The following is a 17,523-nucleotide window of genomic DNA, read 5'->3' on the forward strand; positions in this document are numbered from 1 at the left end:
GCTTACAGTGAGCACAATCCTTCCCCCCCCCCCCCCCCCAAAGAAGTGGACCATGCACCACCGATTTGCGTGGCCCTCGATGTCCTTGAGTATATTTTAGAAATCCCCACCCACCTCGATGCATTCCTACGCTACCACCGTTCTTTCTCCTAATACACTCACATAAAACACACACACACACACTTTATTTGTATGACGCGGTGCGTGTGCACCTCTCGCCCCCGTTTTCTCATCTCGCGTCCGTTGCAGAGGAAACGTAACCGCGTGACTCCATAGACGAGTGAGGCTTCGCTCCAAGTGGTCACACCAGGGAATCGCCTCCCCCGCCGCCCGCGGCCCTCACTCTCCACAAACCTATATATACACACATATATATATATATATATATATACACACACACACATATATACACACATATATATATACATATGTATATGTATATGCATAGGATCCACTACTAATAGCGACCTTCTCTTTAGCCACAACATGGGCTACACACGCGAGCGCACGAATCGACACTTCTTCGTGTCTCGCGCCAACGCGTTCTTCTCGCGTCTGCCGATTGCCAGAATTCAGCGTGCGTTGGCCATGGAGGCCATCAAAAAAGGCACCATGAAGCCGTGGAAGCACACTAAGGAGCAAATTGTTGGTTCTCCCATTACGTGCAACTTCGAGTACAATCCGCGACCGGTGCGCCTCATCGGCACCGTCATGGACGCCCACACGGAGGAGACAAGCATCAAGGGGGGGTTGAAGGTGTACGCGCGCAACGAAGAGGCAAACATGATGCTGTGGATCCCTGCCGGCAACCCCAAACTGAAGTATGAGGTAACCTCCGCCAAGGGCAGCTTTGAGCATTACCTTGACGAGCGTAGCAAATGGGATGAGGCGTGGCTAACGGGCCGCGCTCGCATGAAGTAAGGCGTGAAGTCATAACAGCAGCGAACAACAAAAACACTGTGGTGGCCGTGAGGGGTGGTTGTGGTGGGTGGTGCATCCGAGACGACAATCCCCCTTCCTCTCGCCCACACCGGCCACAAACGAGTTGAAGAAGTTGAGTTTTCTCTCTTTTTCTTCTTGTTTTCGTTTACAGAAGCCAGAAATCGTCACAGGGCACAACAAACAAACAAACAAACAACAAAAATACACATCATGTGGATGCTGACGTGCACATGTAGCCGCATGTACATTGGGGGATATGGTATAAAGTCGGTGAAGAGGGGGTAGGGCGGGCGGGCGGGCGGGGTGTCTGTCCTCGCAGAGAGAGAGAGAATGTTGACACCCGTCTGCCACCGCACTACGAAGGACGATCAGGGGAGGAAAAAAGGTCAAGAGAGATTGGGGGTGGCGATGGCATTTGCGGCTGCCGCCAAACCACCGCCACAGAACAGGCATATGCCCTGATAGTCTGCTTCTGACCGTGACACGTAGACGTGCTTCTTCTCGCGGACGTGGATGCGTACACGAATCTCTTTCCGCAACTCGCCGACACGTGTTTGCCATGAACTATACTCACACCTCTACCCTCTTCCTGCTCTCTCATTATTCCCAGGTTTGTTCATTGTGCACACACACACACACACACACACACACTCAAAGAACATCATCGTAATCTTCGCCATCATCAGAGGGTTTTGTGCTGACCGCACGCACTGCGGAAAAGGGGGGACACACTACCGAAGTTGTAGAGACGACAGAGAGAGGGGTCCGATTTGGTTGGGGGTGCGACTTGTGGAGGAGTAAGCGTGTGTTCGGCCTCCTCCCCCCCCCTCCTTTCTCCATCTGCGTGCTTCGCCACCTAGAGTTGACTGTTGTTGACTACTCCGTCCACTTTGCTTGTGTTGACGCTAGTGCCGTGAGCACGCGTATACATTGCCCACTCTCTCTCTCTGTGTGTGTGTGTGTGTGTGTGTGTGTCTGCGTTTCTCTCTGGAAGAACAGAAAACAGTTGGATAATTTTTTCAAAAAAGAGTGACCATTGGCCCCACCATCAAAAACTCAAGGCACGTCGCGCAGGCATTTGCGCGTCTCTTAACAAGGAAAGAAAAGTAGAGAGTATCAAGCAGCGTCGCTCGCGGATCTGAGCGAATCTCTGCCATGCCACTCGCGACCGACATGCAGGTGATGGAGATGGAGATGGTCCAGGGCATGTACGACACATATGAGCTGCTTTCCGAGGACCCGCCGTCGTACTGCGTCTTCTTAACCGCCACTGAGGATGAGCCCCCGGAGCTAAAAGTGACCGTCACGTATGAAACTGAGGACTACCCGGAGTCTGCGCCATGCACTGTCACGGTCGAGTGTATCGCTAAGTCGCGCCGCATCCAGGTTGGCGCCATTACCAAGCAGATCGCCTCCACCTGCGAGGAGCACATTGGCATGCACAGCGTTGTGCTGGTACTGCAACAAATCCAGGAGTTTCTCGCGCACACCGTCGAAGAAGAGGACAAGATGGACCTCTTGCGCCGTGGTGAAACAATCGCGGTGGCGGCGGCGGCAAAGCGCGCTGGGGCTGCCCAAGTTGACCCGACGATCCGGCTCGGCACAGCCCTCACACGGGAGCTCTTTGCAGAGTGGAGTTCCAAACACAACGCCGAGAAGGCTAAGGCATTGGTGGAACGCGAGAAGAAAGACAAGAAGGTGTCTACTTCGAAACTCACGGGCCGACAGCTCTGGGATAATACTCTGAAGTCCGCCGATTGGACATTATTTGGCAGTGAGGCCGAAGGGGAGGGTGGTGAGGATATCGACTTCAGCGCTGTGAATGACGTCGACGAGGATGACTTCGATCTTGAATAGAGGAGGAAGGGGGGGGGAGGATCGGAAGGAAGGTGAAAGCGGGGTCCCATCGTGTGGGATACTCTTGTGTCCGCACCACCTCGCTCCCCCCCAAGCCCAACACACACCGCTACCAACGTTCATATGGTGATTAGCGACCATCTGCATTTGTTCACGTCGCTGTTGTTCTCGTTTTTTCTTATTAATGTAACGGCGATGAATACTGCGCACTCCCACACAAACACACACATTTGAAGAGAAATATGGCCCCCCTCTACCCCCCCCCTCCACCCACCCTCCTTTCCCACACACACACTGCAAAGATGTGTTAGCGGTATAAAATACCCTGAATAACCAAAGAAGTCAATGGCTGTCGACAATGTGCGCTGCTCCTGTGTAGGGTCAATCACGGGAAGGAAGGAAGGGAGGGAGGTGCAGCAGCATGATTAAAGGGTGACGGTAGTGGTGGTGGTGGTGGAAAGAATGACTGCTCACAAAATGAAGTGGCACACTTCGGTGATGTTCGCTGCTCCCCTGTGTATGAGTGTGTGTTTAGGTGTAGAAGGGCAGTTGTGGCTCTCCACGCGCCCTTCACACACTCCTGAGTGGAGGATGAGATGATCATCACCATCATCATCGTCCACTCAGGAAACAATATACCTTTACTATGAATAATGCCCCCATCACTTGGGGTTTCGCGTTTTTCACCCACCCACCCAACATTCCTTGCTCATCTTCACTGTTTTTTGTTTGCTTTTCCTGCCTTCAACATATTTGCGCGTGTGCGTGCGTGTGCGTGTGTGTCTTGGCAGTGTACTTGAGAGAAAAGGGAGGGCGTCACTCCTCAGAAACCACGCTACTGGAGTCTTGGGTCCTCCGCCATTAACATAAAAAAAGAAAGCCGACCCACACAGTCGAGAGAGGGGAGGGGAGGGGGTGTAGTAGTAATAATAATAATAGGAGTAGCGGAAGAATTAGCTCCAACCGAACGATCTTGATTTCTCTCTCATCCTTCGCCCCCTCCCGTCCAAAAAAAAAACAAAAAAAAAACGCACACGGGGCAACGGTTTCGACGCCAGCAGCATTTGCTAACCCCCCTCCCCCCACTCCACCCCACCCCCGGCGTGTCTCTCTCCGTTTGTGTGACATTGGCGGTTTGCCTTCTCTTTTTCCTTTATTTGCTGGGGCTAGAGGTGTATGTGTGTGTATACATATATATATATATATATCAACATATATATATATAAATCACCGGCTTCAGGAATAATGTTCGTCTCTAAGGGCATCCGGCGCTGGGGTAGCAGCAGCAGCAGCAGGGGTGGTGGTCGTGGCACAAGTGCCCTTGTGGGACCATGTCTACGCAACGCGGGTTCAAGGGCGTTGGGGCACACTCTTTTCGTTCAGCGTCGCCGCTTCCAAGTGATCCAGCGTGGGCACGACCGGCCACAGGAATCATTGTTTGACAAGCTCGGCTTTGCCAAGGACACGGAGGCGCGTCGTGTGCGCCGCAGCACCACTGAGCTACAGCAGGCACTGCTCCGACGCGTCGAGGAGCTCAAGGATCCCTTGAACGACCCAGCAGACAAGAAACGGCTGGCGGAGCTGAAGGATGCGTACACCCGCCTCCAGGACCGTAACTTCCACTCGAACTACGCGAGTCATTACTACGCCTCCAACGATGCTCGACTGCACGTCTTGTGCAGTGGTGGCCAGGTAGCAGCCAATTTTAATCCAGAGCACCAGCAGTTCACGTACGTGGACCACGCCATTGACAGAGAGAGCATCAGCAGCCGTGTTGGTGGATCCTTGCCTCGTGGCAAACCGCACAGCTCGGCTTCAGGCGCCAGTTCTCCTGGCTCCAGAGAGTTGCCAACAACGGAGGCACTGCGTGACGCCTTCCGGAACGCCACCGGCGTCGGCGAGAGCGCCAGTTGCGCTACCTCATCGAATACCACCGCCTACAATGCAGCAGACGCAGCGGGTGCGCTGAATGGCAACGACATCACACATCTCTTGCGCATCACTCTGGAGCAGAGTCTCATAGGGTGTGAGGTGGAGGTGGAGCTACATAAAAACGTACGTTGCGCTACGTGTCGTGCGTCAGGTCGGCAGCAACTGCGATCACCGCGGAAGTGCCCGCAATGTCTGGGGCGCGGCTCCACGCACATGCCAAGTGCCACCTATCATATTGAACGCCGCTGCCTGTACTGTGGTGGGGAAGGGATCGTGCCTGCACCCCCGTGTCGTGTGTGCAAAGGCCGCGGTGTGCAGCTCCGTCAGTCTGTACGGGTGCCGGTGATCGTCCCCGCCGGTACCGTAACAAATTCTCTTTTTCGCCTTCACCGTCACGGTCACGACGGGGTGCGTGGTGGCCACGCAGGTGATTTATTGGTCACCGTATTGGTGAGCGAGCACCACTGTTTTTATCGCAGTGCCGAAAGAAGTCACGAATTGCATGCGATGCTACCCTTGCCACTCTCAGTCGCACTGCTTGGCGGGCGTGTCAAGGCGCCGACACTGAACGGGTTTGGCACAGTGCACGTGCCGCCGTGCGTGCGAAGTGGCGAGGTTCTTCCGCTAGATGTGTACGGGGTACTGGGGGGCACCACAAGTCGGGCCACAGCAGCGGCGACGACAGCCCCGCACACAATCTTCTACCACGTCCTCGTGATGATCCCCAAGGGGGATACACTCTCAGGGCGGCAGAAGGCGGCACTGCAGCTCTACGAAGCGCATCACGCCCATACGGTGACAACATCCGAGGCGGAGGTCTTGGTGGAGTCTCGCGCCCCTGATGGCGTGGACCCGCGGCAACGGGAGTTCGACATATCTGAAAAGACGGCTTCCCGCGCACAGCTGATGGAGAGCTGCGCTGAACTCAAGTCGCTGTTCAAACATTGGTTCAACGCAGACTGAGAGTACACCTCAGTCGTATGCCTAGCGTGTGTTTCTCCGATTGCACTGGCAAGAGTGTGGATAGCGTGAGTGGTGTCCCCCCCCCCCCTCCCCCCTGCTCCCTCACACATACGCACACTTTGGGTAAGTCCGGTAGGATGCGTGCGTGATCTTGAATAACGTGCGACAATCAGGGCTGTTGCGGCTTGGAGCCACAGGGGCATGGGACAATTGAGAGTGTCTCGGTTAGATAGAAAGCGCACCATCAGCAGAACGACGAGCTATGACTGCTGAGCTAGAAGCAAATGCGAGGCGAGAGTTGTATCCACCTACCAGCGCACCCCCCGGATACACACTCTCAGCAAGTATAGGGATGGCTCGGAGGAAAAAAAAGCGGGGAGAGGGGGGGGGCGCTATCGATGGTAGAGGGAGGCTCAAATCCCAGCCCTCTTCCTCCTCCGCTCTACCCCCCCAGTCACAACACCCCCCACCCCCTGCTCCCTTTCTCTGTGTGTGTGTTCCCACGTTCAAGCGAGACAAAAGAAGCCGAAAGTGAAAGAGGGAATAACCAAAGGAAAAAAAACATCGCGTGCGCATTCGGCGGTGTGGTGTGTGACGACGACGTTCGCTGGATATCGCAACGCTCAAGAAAGCAAAATACATATATATATATATTGCACGCATGTCTGTTTTTTTTTTGTGTACATATCCATATATATGTTTGTTTCTCTTTCCGGGTACTGCCGTTGTTGTTCCGTGAGCTCTCTTTCGCTCATGCCCCCTTCTCCTCCCTCGAACCCGACGGGCCGCTCTGTAGCAGATCTCAGCTGCTCTTCTCCCTCCTATTTTTGTTTTTTTCTGAGGCCTGTGTGCTTGTACGCCAGACAATCATCACCCTTTCCTCTCTCCCATCTTCACCATCACCTAACATGGACACAGTTTAAAGAAGGACATCATCGACAATTAGCAACACACACACACCTAAAGTACACAGGCGAACGGACTTGTGGCCGACTACACATAACAACGGGCTGACAACACTCCCCCCGTTTTTTCGTTGTCTTTTCGTTGGTCTTTGCCTCCTCCTTGTGTACTCACGAGCGGATATATATATATATATTTATTGATTTTTGTGTTTGTGTGTGTGTTCAAAAATGGAGGAGCGAAAGACTGTGTCGGGTAGTGCGTACTACCTTCCCTCACCGACGTTGCTGACGCAGAACTCCGGTGAAAAACGTGTTAAGTTTGTCGTGGTGACGGGTGGCGTGTGCAGCTCCCTTGGCAAAGGGATTACCACCAGTGCCACCGGTGCCCTCCTCCGTGCTGCTGGCTACACTGTGTGCAGCGTCAAGATTGACCCTTACATCAACATAGATGCGGGTCTTATGAGTCCATTTGAGCACGGCGAGGTCTACGTGCTCGAGGATGGCGGCGAGGCAGATCTCGATCTCGGCAACTACGAGCGCTGGATGTCAGTGCAACTGTCGCGTGACCACAATATCACAACAGGGAAGGTGTACCGGAAGCTACTGGATAAGGAGCGCGCTGGGGGCTTCCTGGGCAAGACGGTGCAGCTCGTTCCGCACTTCACGAACGAGGTGGTCAACGACATCTACAAGATCTGTCAGATCCCCTTGAAGGGGCTATGTAAGAGACCGGAGATCTGCATGATCGAGCTTGGTGGCACGGTAGGTGACATGGAGTCGCAGCCGTTTCTGGAGGCGCTGCGCCGACTGCGCTACTCCATCCTGCCTGAGGATTTTTGCCTCTTGCACACGACCTACCTGCCGGTGTTCGGCGGGACGCAGAAGACAAAGCCCACGCAGCACAGCTGTCGCACACTGCTTTCTATGGGCCTGCATCCTGACTTCCTTGTGTGCCGCAGCGAGATGCCACTCGCTTCGGACGTGAAAGAAAAACTCTCGAACCAGTGCGGCGTCCAGTGCAAGGACATCATCGGCGCCCCCAATGTGAACTGTCTGTATGACATACCCATCGAGTTTGTCGACCAGGGCTTAATTAGTCGCCTCGTGCATAAGTTGCGCCTCCAGCCGGGTGTGCCCCCGATGGATGTCCCCACCTATGAGACCTTCAAGAAATTTTCTGCGATTCTACAGAACCCGGCAAACCCAAAGGTCCGCATCGCCTTCGTAGGGAAGTACGTGACAGGCGGCTCGGACGCGTACTTCTCTGTTCTTCAGTGTTTCGAACACTGCCAGCTGGCGCTTGGCATCAACATTGAAGTCTTCTACATGGAGAGCGAGGAGCTTGAAGGTGAGAACGCCGAGGAGGCAAAGGCGGCGCTGTTGAAGTGCGACGGCATATTCGTTCCGGGGGGTTTTGGTATTCGTGGCATTGACGGGAAGGTAAGCGCAGTGCGAGTGGCTCGCGAACACAACATACCCTACTTTGGCGTCTGCCTTGGCATGCAGGTTGCTCTCATCGAGTTCGCTCGCAACAAGCTCGGCTGGAAGGACGCGAACAGTGAAGAGTTCGACGCCTCCAGCACGCATCAGATGGTGCGCATCATGGACACCGACCGGGAACGCATGGGGGCAAACATGCATCTTGGCGCGCGTGACGTGCACATTGTGGAACCGATGTCGCGCATGAGTACCATCTACTCCGGTGCCAAGGTTGTTGTGGAGCGCCACCGCCACCGTTATGAAGTAAACGCCAAGTACTTGAATGACCTGCGTCAGGAGGGCCTCGTCATCTCTGCTGTCTCCGACCCCAGCGCTGGCGAAAACCTGCGTGTCGAGGCTATTGAGAACCCGTCGCTCAAGTTCTTCTTTGCCGTTCAGTTTCACCCGGAGTTCGTCTCCACTCCGCTGGACCCCTCACCGCCGTACCTCGCCTTCTTCGCCGCGGCCGCAGGCAAAGAGGTGAACTGGCCCACGGAGTGTGCGGTGCGCCGCCTGCCTGCCTTTACCGAACCGAAATAAGCAAGCACATAAAAAAAGTTTTTTTTTTACTCCAACGAGAGAGCAAAAGGCCGGGGATGGCATTCCTGTTGAATTCTTTTTTTGGGGGGGGGTGGTGGTGGTGGGGGCGCCGTCCGCGGGGGTTTGGCGGTCTCCTCGCGTAGTGTTACCAAAGGAGCGGCGAGGTACAGCGATACCTTCGCAGCTTGGGCTGGCGACGAGAAGTAGGGGGAGTGCTTCTAGGGTGTATGTTCGATGAAACCCCGTCTGCGGTGATGTCTTTGCTTCCCTGTACGGTCGTCGATGCTCTGCGAAGCTTGAGCGGTGCGATGCAATACGCCAACGTGCCTGGGGGCGTACGCCCTTCCCCCCCCCCATTTGAAGGAGCCACACTAAAACAAGAACGATACACGAGAAGGACACACACGATCCCCACTCATACACATCTCAGCATTCGTACAGATCTTCTCGCGCTCGACTTTTTTTTTGTGTGTGTGTGTGTCGGACTTTTGGCCGTGACGGTTGTGCTTGCCATCGATATGCCGTGTCGACATTTGTGTGGCTTTGGTTGTTGTCGTTAAATGCCATTGGAGGATGCGATTTTTACCTTTTTATGTTTCGCCTCCGTCCCGTCTTCCGTGAGTGCCATAAGCCCAACCGGACACACACACACACACAAATCGAGAAGGTGCAGGAAAAGATTGGCCAGCTGTGAAACCCCCTAATGTAGGAAGACTTATGGTTGTACTTCGCCGAAGTATGTCTATATCGCAGAGGAGAATGGCACGAAACCAGCGACGTCGAGTGTGTGTGTAGGGGCGGGGGGGAAGGAGTGGGGGGCACTACCCCCCCCTCCTCCCCCTTAGACACGGTTTCAAATTTTATTGATGTTTCCCCTATGTGCTTTGTTTCTTCACCGTTGAGTCTTTTTTTTTGCGCACTGGAGAGAGTGACCGTGGCCGCTTCGTTGGACTTGTGTTTTTCCTTTTTCTTCTTGGCGCAGAGTCGATGTGTGCGTCATTGTCCCGCAAGAGTGGGCAAGATGGGATTTGTGGAGAGGGGGACGGAGCGAAGTCGAAAAATATTTGACAGCAGAGGGCGAGGCCCTTCCCTTCCTTCCCTCGGCCTCTTTTTTTCTCCCTCCTTTTACGTCACAAATAGACGACCTCGCCAGAACATAAAAAAAAATTGTCAAGCACTGATAACCATGAGCATACAAATAAAAGTGAAAAAAAACATAGAAGACGTTCTGCTCGACATCGTCTCAGAGATGGAGCACATGTGTGCACTGTGAGTGGCACCGGTGGTGGTGGTGGGGGGGCGGGGGACAAGTCCCCATCCTCAGTCGTTCTATAAAAAAAAAATTGAGCTGCGGCAAAGCCGCAGTACTAATCGATGAGGAGGGCGTGGGGAAGGTGAATTCGATCGTAAAGCCAAATGGGGGGGGGTTCGGACTGATTCTATTGTTTCCCATATAATATTTGTTGGCTCGTTACGCTATCTTGACATCCTTCCGTTCCCTTGGCGCCTCTTCTCCTTCTTCCCCCCCTTTTCTCTGCAGGTGTGTGTGTGTGTGTGTGTGTGTGGCCTCCCTCTTCTCTACCCCAAAGTCTTCCTTTTTTTTTTTGCTACTCCCTCCAAAAAAAAAAGGAATGACATTGCTCCATGTGACACAGCAAGAAGGTTCGCGTGCTGTTTCCCTTTAGGTGAGAGTGATGCCCCCCTCCCCCCCCTCCGCCCTCCCCTCCCCTCCCCTCCCCCCCTCGCCCGGTCAAATGAAAATGGGGGAGGGGAGGGGAGGGCGGAGGGGGGAAGGGGGGAGGGCGGAGCGAACGTACATAATTCCCCCCCTCCTCCCCCTTAACAAACAAACAGTCGAAAATATGATAAATCACTTCTGTGTGAATTCAAAGCACGTGGCAAGTGCAATGTGATTTGACAAGGACAATCTTCACCGCTCTCGAGGGTGGCAGCTCAGGTTTTGATAGTTTGCCTGCTTTCAGCGATGGCGAGGTGGGCCATACCCGTTGTGGCGATGGTGCCGCGCCCAGGGTGTGATCGTGCCTTTTTCCCCCTTTGCCCACACTCTCGACTGAATACACACACACACACACACACTCTCTCTCTCCCCTCTCTCCCCCCCCTCCCTCGCTCCTCTTTCTTTACAACAACAAAAAATAGGCCAACGTGTTTTTTTCTTTGACTTAACACACGGCACGCCCCATCCCCTTGGGTGCCTGCGTGCGTGTCTCACTTGTGTATTTCTTTTTCAATCTTGTCGAGTCCGCCCAGCGACGGACAAGAGAGGGGGTGGGAGGGCCTGTGTTTGGAACAAACACAGACACGTTCCAAAAAAAAAAGACGCCATCCTCCTTTATCCCCCTTCGATACTACCTACCACCGACACCAGCAGTGGCAGTAGTAGCAGTAGCAGTGGCAGCAGCAGCTGCAGCCAAGCCTCTGGTCTTTTTTGACCCGTGGAGCGTCCCGGTGGTACATATATACACCAATTTTCTTGGCTTATTACTGTTTTCCTCGACTCCTTTTTTTTAACTCCATCGGCTCGCCATCTCGTCTGACGGAGGCGGATTCGCCTTGGCATCCCATAACAGTTTGACTGCGCGCGCGCGTGTGTGTGTGTGTGTGTTTGTGTACACTTTAGCTTGGTGCAATGGACGCTGTTGCTGGTGATGACCGTCAAGCTGTCCAGCTCGTGGGAAATGACTACTTCCCTTCTGAGGTTGATGAGGCGGCACTTCAGCGGCAGCGCAGGAGTGGTGGTGGTGCTCTGGAGAGAACCACGTCGGTGCGACGGGATCTGAAATCCACGAGATGGCAGGGCCTTGAAGCGTACATCTACTCGGATGCCGCAGTCTTGCGCCTGCAGTCGAACTCGTGGATTTCCGCCCCCAGCGCCGCCGTGCGACGCAGGCGGTGGCGTCTCGTGAACTGCATGCGGCAATACAACCCGCCCCTCGTTATTCAAATCACAGATGTTGATCCCCCGGAGACGGCAACCGGTGTCTCTCTTCTCGTGAAGCCACCCGAGGCGACGTGTTCTACCGCCCACCACCTGGCCACAAAAACAGCTCCAGCCGCGGCATCTCCTGCCGTCTCCTCGCCGCCTCTTTCTGCATCTCTGTCGAGCGCGTCCAATACAGGCATAGTCACCACCGGTGCACTGCAGCAGGTCTTTTCTCTCCTGGAGGCGCGCTGTGTATGTTCACCTGCTGATAGTGTAGCGGGGATGAAGGACCTGCATCACGCGATGATGGAGCCCAGCTCGCCAGCCGGCCCACACATTACGACGCAGCGGTTTGCGAAGATGCCTTATCTGGCTAGTAGCTTTACAAGTGACATTTTTTCATCCGAGTGCCACCAACTGCTTGAAGACCTTCCATCAGGAGCGGAGATGGATAGATGGACTGCGTTCGTTGTGGCGGCCACGCTAAGCTTTTTCCAACACCAAGCGCTGGCGTGGGCGACTTCGTGGTTGAGGCAGTGTACCAAACTGGGTAACGGCCTTGACAACATATTTACGGGCGGATGGCTAATGGAACCAAGTGCAGGCGCCCCCGTGAATGACAGCACATCATTGATGATGCGGAACAAGACTAGCGCTACCGCACACACCACTGCTGCATCGTTGGTGAATGCATCGACGCTGAACGCTCTGCTCAATTCGCGTCTGCTCCTCCTCAACATGTTTTATACACTGAGCAGTGTGGTACGCGCTGGATGTTGGGTGTGCGCTCAGCTGATCCAGTTCAAGACCTTCAGCCTTCCAGTGGAGGGCTCCATGCTAGAGTCCCTTGCTACTGACAATGTATGGCGACTGCAGGTGGAACTGATGCTTGCCAGCACTGCCTTGATCCTACTTCTCGTGTGCGCACTAGTTTTCAGGCTCTACAGCAAGTACACCCGAACGTTGGAGTTGTGGGAGGCGGCGATGATGCGCTGCGATGATGATGAGGCGGCGAAGTGGGCGGCGCAAATGAGGGGTGGAAAGGGAGGGGTGCGCACCCCAACGCCCACTGCCGCTGCTGCTGCTCGCTCCGGCACGGAGAGGCTCTCTGGCGGCGGTGAGAGTGAACACCGCGGCACCTCAACAACTCCCCTGAGGTCGTCACGGATGCCTCTGATGAGTCGCAAGAGCCTGCGAGGGGAGTCTCTGTCAGAGGATCCGCCTGGGGCACTGGGCGTCGTCGCCGGACGCCAAGACGGGTCTTCTTGGTGTGTCGACAGTGAGGTTGAGGTGAGCGACGGCGTCGCTTTCTCTGCCTCTCCCCAGAGCGAGTCAAGCGAGGGCACTGACAGTGAGACAGACAACGCATGGGGGACTCCACCCCCAGACCGAATGCTTCAAGGCTCTTTCTGGAGTTGTGCTGGTACCGCCTCTGGCCTTGGCGTCGTTGAAATCACGGCAGTTGCCCCCAAAAGGGTATCGCCTCTCCTCGCCTCACCGACTGCTGCGACCACTTCGTTGCCGGTAGGGATTGGTAGGCATCCACACGGGGCAGATGGGGGCGGTGTTTGTGACAGCAGCAGTGGCGACGACGACGACGACGACGACAGCACCGTGCGCGTTCAGCAGCCAAGCTCGCCAGTTGTGGCGGGGGTTTCGAGAACCTCCAATGCGTCTGATAAACTGGGCGGCCCGATGCTATCACGGATGGGCACTGTGCTCATGATGAATACGTCTGCAAGTACAGCAGGTCATCCCGTAGCACTGCGGGGGGCGAGTGTGTCGCCTCGAAACCGAACGGCCGGTACAGCACAGCCTTTTCAGCCTACGACCTCATTCTTTTCTCTTTCCCCGTTTGTGAGTCAGGGCGCTGGCACGGGTGTAGGCCCCGCTATCGCCACAGGGGCATCGCCTATCTCACTCGAGTATGCTTCGCCGGTGCAAGTCGCTGCGATCACAAAAGGCGATGTCTGTCTTGAATCACCTGTAGAGAGCGACACACACAAGGAAAACGAAGCCGGTGTCGATCGTAGTGAGGAGGAACAGAGAAAGGGGGACACAGTGTGGCAGGAAGGCGCGCAGACGCAGCTTTCATCGCCGTATGTCGAGTGCGAACCCAAGGACACGGCCCTTGGTGGGCTTAGGCGCAACAACACTGCTGTCTTTACGGATGCATGACTCAATCCTACCCAACACTGCCTCGAAGGTACTCGCGAAAAGATGGTGGCGAAGGATTTAACGATGGGGCTCTGGAGGACATATTTGACAGCCATTCTGAGCTTAAGCAGGGGGGGGGAGGGGTGCCGTCGGTGGCAATAACGGGCATGCGAGTGACCTCCGTCGTGGATGCGATACGACACCACACGACTTCGCATTGCCCGTGCACTCGCTAGTTTCTCTTTCGCTCTGTTCATCGCTACACAAGCCCGCCTCTTGTCTGCCATACGCACGCTCAGGATTTGATTTCCTGAGTTGGGCCGCTGCACACTTCGATGTATGCATGCATGCATATAAATATGTGTCTGCGTATAGTCTAGCGTTTCCATGAAGCCCCACAGCACGAGCTCAGCGAGGCATTACACCGCAGTCTTGCCCCATACACATTGCTGTGTGGTCTGATGCAAGCGGCAGGCGCACGTTGGAGTTGTGGACACGAATCCAGCCCTTCTGAACCAGCCCTCTTTTGCACCAATCGTTCTCCGCCCTTTGCCTCGACGGTCGCCTCACAGCGCAGCCACCACCGTCATCTCGGTCCCCCCCTCCCCCCCCCCCTCCCCCTGGTCGGATGGGATTCTGTTTTTTTCTCACGCCGGTAGGCAGTGGGGAGACAGGGTGAAATACGGCCGTGTCGCGTTGACCGTATGCCCACCATTTTTCTGCGACAACACTACGTACACCGTCACGGGACGCTCCACCTTCCCTACATTGCTAGACACTTTACCTGGACACCCTACTGGTGGGTCACCCCCTCTTCTCAAGGCCTCGAGTTTCTGCATTTATCTATAGTATACAGGTGATGTATAAATGTATGTATACGTCTACATGTGTGTCCCTCCCTCCCCCCCCTCCCCTCCTCGAAATGTGGGCCTTTCGTTCCACCTCCCCCGCACCGCCACATGACATCCCCCCATGACGGCTTTGTCACTCTCTACCCCAAACCGCGCGCCCACGCCTGTAAATGGGTGCGTGCGTGTCCGTGTACGAGCGCTCCATCGTCAGGGCTTCTTTCTACGTTGATGAGGTTATTTCAAAGGGTGTCGCCGTACCGACACGCTGTGTCGCGCACTGGCGCACGCGTGCGGCACAGTGCAGTTGGTGCGTGTGTGTGTGTGAGAGGGAGGAGGGGGGGGGGGAGGAATAAAGAAAGAGAGATAAAAAATATATATTTTAGAATCTCTTAAGCATGGGTGCAAAAGTGGAGTTCGTGCCTTTTAGTTCGCTTATTTGGCCACCCGGCCGGCCGTCTGCCCGCCATTCCGCTTCATGTGTTCTCAAGATGTCTGTTCAACGGGGGGAGGGCGAAAAAAAAAAGGTGAGGGGAGGGGGGGGGAGGCTGCAAGACAGTTCTTGGCATCTTTTCTCATGTGCTTCCCCGCTTTACACCCGTGCTCTCTCCTTTTGTTTTTTCCCATCCTCACCCATCCTCACCCCCATCTCCAAGAAACTGCCGCTTCTCATATCTACGATCTATTCCATTCACTCTTAGCAGTTCACCCGCCCTCCCCCCCCCTCCCGCGCGCTTCTTCGCTTACATAGTCCGGAGGGAGGATGCTCCAAAAAGAAAAAGTCACACATGGAGGCCGTGTGACCATCAGAGCTGCAAATCCACTTGCATTCGTGCAGGATCCCTCCTCAAGCATGGCTACACTCGCGTCCTCCACGGCGACCCAGGCTGCGCACACCGTACCAAAGACATCGCCATCCTCGGCCGCGGCTAGGGATGTCAAGGCTTCTCTGGGTGAGGTAAAGTCCAAGCTGATGACCACTTCGCCGTCCGCCGCAATGAAACTGGGCGAACAGGTGTTTGTGGGCAAGCTCGTCTCCGCAGAGCTTGACTATGCATACTCGCAACACGAGAGGGTTGGCCTCAACGTCGGGTGCAACCATGCAGGCTTGTCCAAAACCGCTCGCGGTAGAGAGCAGGGCAAGTGCCCACCATCTGCGACATGTGCGTCGTCTTCTAGCTCTTCATGCTGTGGTGGCGACTCCAGCTATGAGGCTGCTGACCTCCACTCGACAGAGCTCATCTTTAGCTTTGGGCGCTACGTCGGCCAGGTGGATCCGTTGACGAGGCTGCGCGATGGCCATGGGTGCCTCCACTACAACAATGGCAGCGTCTACATTGGCGAGTGGCATGACGGCACTCCCCATGGCTTCGGCGAGAAGCACTACAGCAACGGCGACGTGTACCGCGGCAACTGGCGTAACGGCAAGCGCTTTGGCCGCGGTGCACATCTTTCTGCGCAAGGACACTTTTACGATGGCATGTACGTCGAGGACCAGCCAGAGGGCTACGGCATATACACAACCCTTCGGGGCGACCGCTACACAGGGTGGTGGAAAGCAGGCCAGAGGCACGGGAAAGGCCGCGAAGCTCTCGTGGATGGACAGCTGTTTGTCGGCAACTGGCGTCATGACAATCGCCAGGGGCGTGGAAGGCTGTATGTTCCAGACACCAAAGAGTTTATCTACGGCGTTTGGCACAAGAACAATCTCTTCCGCGAGCTCACGAAGCGCGAGATGGATGTGAATAGTGGTGAGGACATGCTAGACAAGCTGAGCCCTCCGTGTGCCCCGCCCGCCGCCGCGATACCGGCGTCGCGGACGAGAAGTCTGCCAGTTGGCGCTGGCATGGCCGATCACCTGCTCAGAGGTGTGACAGCACCGGAGGTCGTCTTGGAGTCCCTCGGCAAAGAGATGGAAAGCGCGACGAACGACCCTGCCGAGGTCAAAAGCGGGCGAGTACAGCCCGCAGCCTGAGCGCCACCCCTGCGACGCGCGGGGCTCCTAACGCGCGAGCGCCACCGAGGACACGGGTATGTTCAGTAGCGGGCGCGGCCTCAGAGCAGAGCACTGGTCGGCCTACTGGAGGCACCATTGTTGAGGACCTCGACGACGAAGAGGACGACAGCGATGGCTAAGCTGTGGTGGCACTAGGGAAGATGCAGGGCGGAACGTTGTGCGGGGCGTACGCACACTCCTCTTTACTATAGCTACATCACCAGCAACGCTTGATCTCGACAGCACGGGATAATCCCCCTCCTACCGGCAGAGCGTTTTAGCGGGGGGGGCCATGTGATGGTAACAGGAATACCTCTGTACTGTGCACTCTTTGAGGCGGAGCGATTTTGATATACGGATGGCTGTGGTATGGAGGTTTGACCGATCACCATACACCTCGACTCTTCTTGGTCTTTCCATTGGCCTGCATGCACGTGCCTGTGTGTGTGTGTGTATGCGCGCCAAGGAGGGGGGGGTTCTGTGTGGATGTGGTTTAGCACATCACCCCTCCTCCCCCCCCCCCCCCCACTCCACTCCCCTCCCCAAGTCGAAACACATGATGCAGCAGGGCATAAAGGCGGACTCATTGGAGGCGGCTGCATGACCATCCCCTCCACCCCTACCACCCTCCCCCCCGACAAGATCGTCGTATCGCAATAGGCGCCAACATGTGAAGTTGCACGAACGGTGCGCACGTGCTGTTAGGCAGAATTGGCTTTCTTTCATCCCATCCGCACGTCGGGGGCGAGAGATCAATCCAACGATCGAGGACGACAAGAGAAGGTCCACACCAGTCCGCACTCGCATGTGTACACGTGTGCGGGATATGAGAGAGTGAGGTGTGTGTGTGTGTGCGTGCATCCGAGCGGGTTGACGGTTGAGGTGACAGATGCCGCTAAACGTGGCGAGGGCAGTCCAAATATCGTCTTGAGTCTCACTAGACTCCAATGCGGGAGAATT

General features: G+C 55.5%; 6 protein-coding genes across 6 annotated transcripts; all 6 read left to right on the plus strand.

The window, feature by feature from the left end:
- Positions 1-486: 486 nt before the first annotated feature.
- JKF63_05926 (uncharacterized protein) lies at positions 487-921 on the plus strand (the record flags this gene model as incomplete). Its single annotated transcript, XM_067901879.1, has 1 exon — positions 487-921. One exon carries the CDS (start codon positions 487-489, stop codon positions 919-921), a length of 435 nt encoding a protein of 144 aa, XP_067757585.1.
- A 1,176-nt stretch (positions 922-2,097) lies between these two features.
- On the plus strand, positions 2,098-2,799 carry JKF63_05927 (uncharacterized protein; the record flags this gene model as incomplete). Its single annotated transcript, XM_067901880.1, has 1 exon — positions 2,098-2,799. One exon carries the CDS (start codon positions 2,098-2,100, stop codon positions 2,797-2,799), a length of 702 nt encoding a protein of 233 aa, XP_067757586.1.
- A 1,245-nt stretch (positions 2,800-4,044) lies between these two features.
- On the plus strand, positions 4,045-5,694 carry JKF63_05928 (uncharacterized protein; the record flags this gene model as incomplete). Its single annotated transcript, XM_067901881.1, has 1 exon — positions 4,045-5,694. The coding sequence occupies one exon, from the start codon at positions 4,045-4,047 to the stop codon at positions 5,692-5,694; it is 1,650 nt and encodes a 549-aa protein (XP_067757587.1).
- A 1,133-nt stretch (positions 5,695-6,827) lies between these two features.
- On the plus strand, positions 6,828-8,618 carry JKF63_05929 (uncharacterized protein; the record flags this gene model as incomplete). The annotated part of the gene is made up of 1 exon (XM_067901882.1): positions 6,828-8,618. The coding sequence occupies one exon, from the start codon at positions 6,828-6,830 to the stop codon at positions 8,616-8,618; it is 1,791 nt and encodes a 596-aa protein (XP_067757588.1).
- A 2,650-nt stretch (positions 8,619-11,268) lies between these two features.
- Positions 11,269-13,740, plus strand: JKF63_05930 (uncharacterized protein; the record flags this gene model as incomplete). The annotated part of the gene is made up of 1 exon (XM_067901883.1): positions 11,269-13,740. The coding sequence occupies one exon, from the start codon at positions 11,269-11,271 to the stop codon at positions 13,738-13,740; it is 2,472 nt and encodes an 823-aa protein (XP_067757589.1).
- A 1,680-nt stretch (positions 13,741-15,420) lies between these two features.
- JKF63_05931 (uncharacterized protein) lies at positions 15,421-16,542 on the plus strand (the record flags this gene model as incomplete). Its single annotated transcript, XM_067901884.1, has 1 exon — positions 15,421-16,542. One exon carries the CDS (start codon positions 15,421-15,423, stop codon positions 16,540-16,542), a length of 1,122 nt encoding a protein of 373 aa, XP_067757590.1.
- Between the last annotated feature and the right edge of the window lie 981 nt (positions 16,543-17,523).

Source organism: Porcisia hertigi, chromosome 20 (assembly GCF_017918235.1).
Source record: "Porcisia hertigi strain C119 chromosome 20, whole genome shotgun sequence".
NCBI classification, from domain to species: Eukaryota; Euglenozoa; class Kinetoplastea; order Trypanosomatida; family Trypanosomatidae; genus Porcisia; species Porcisia hertigi.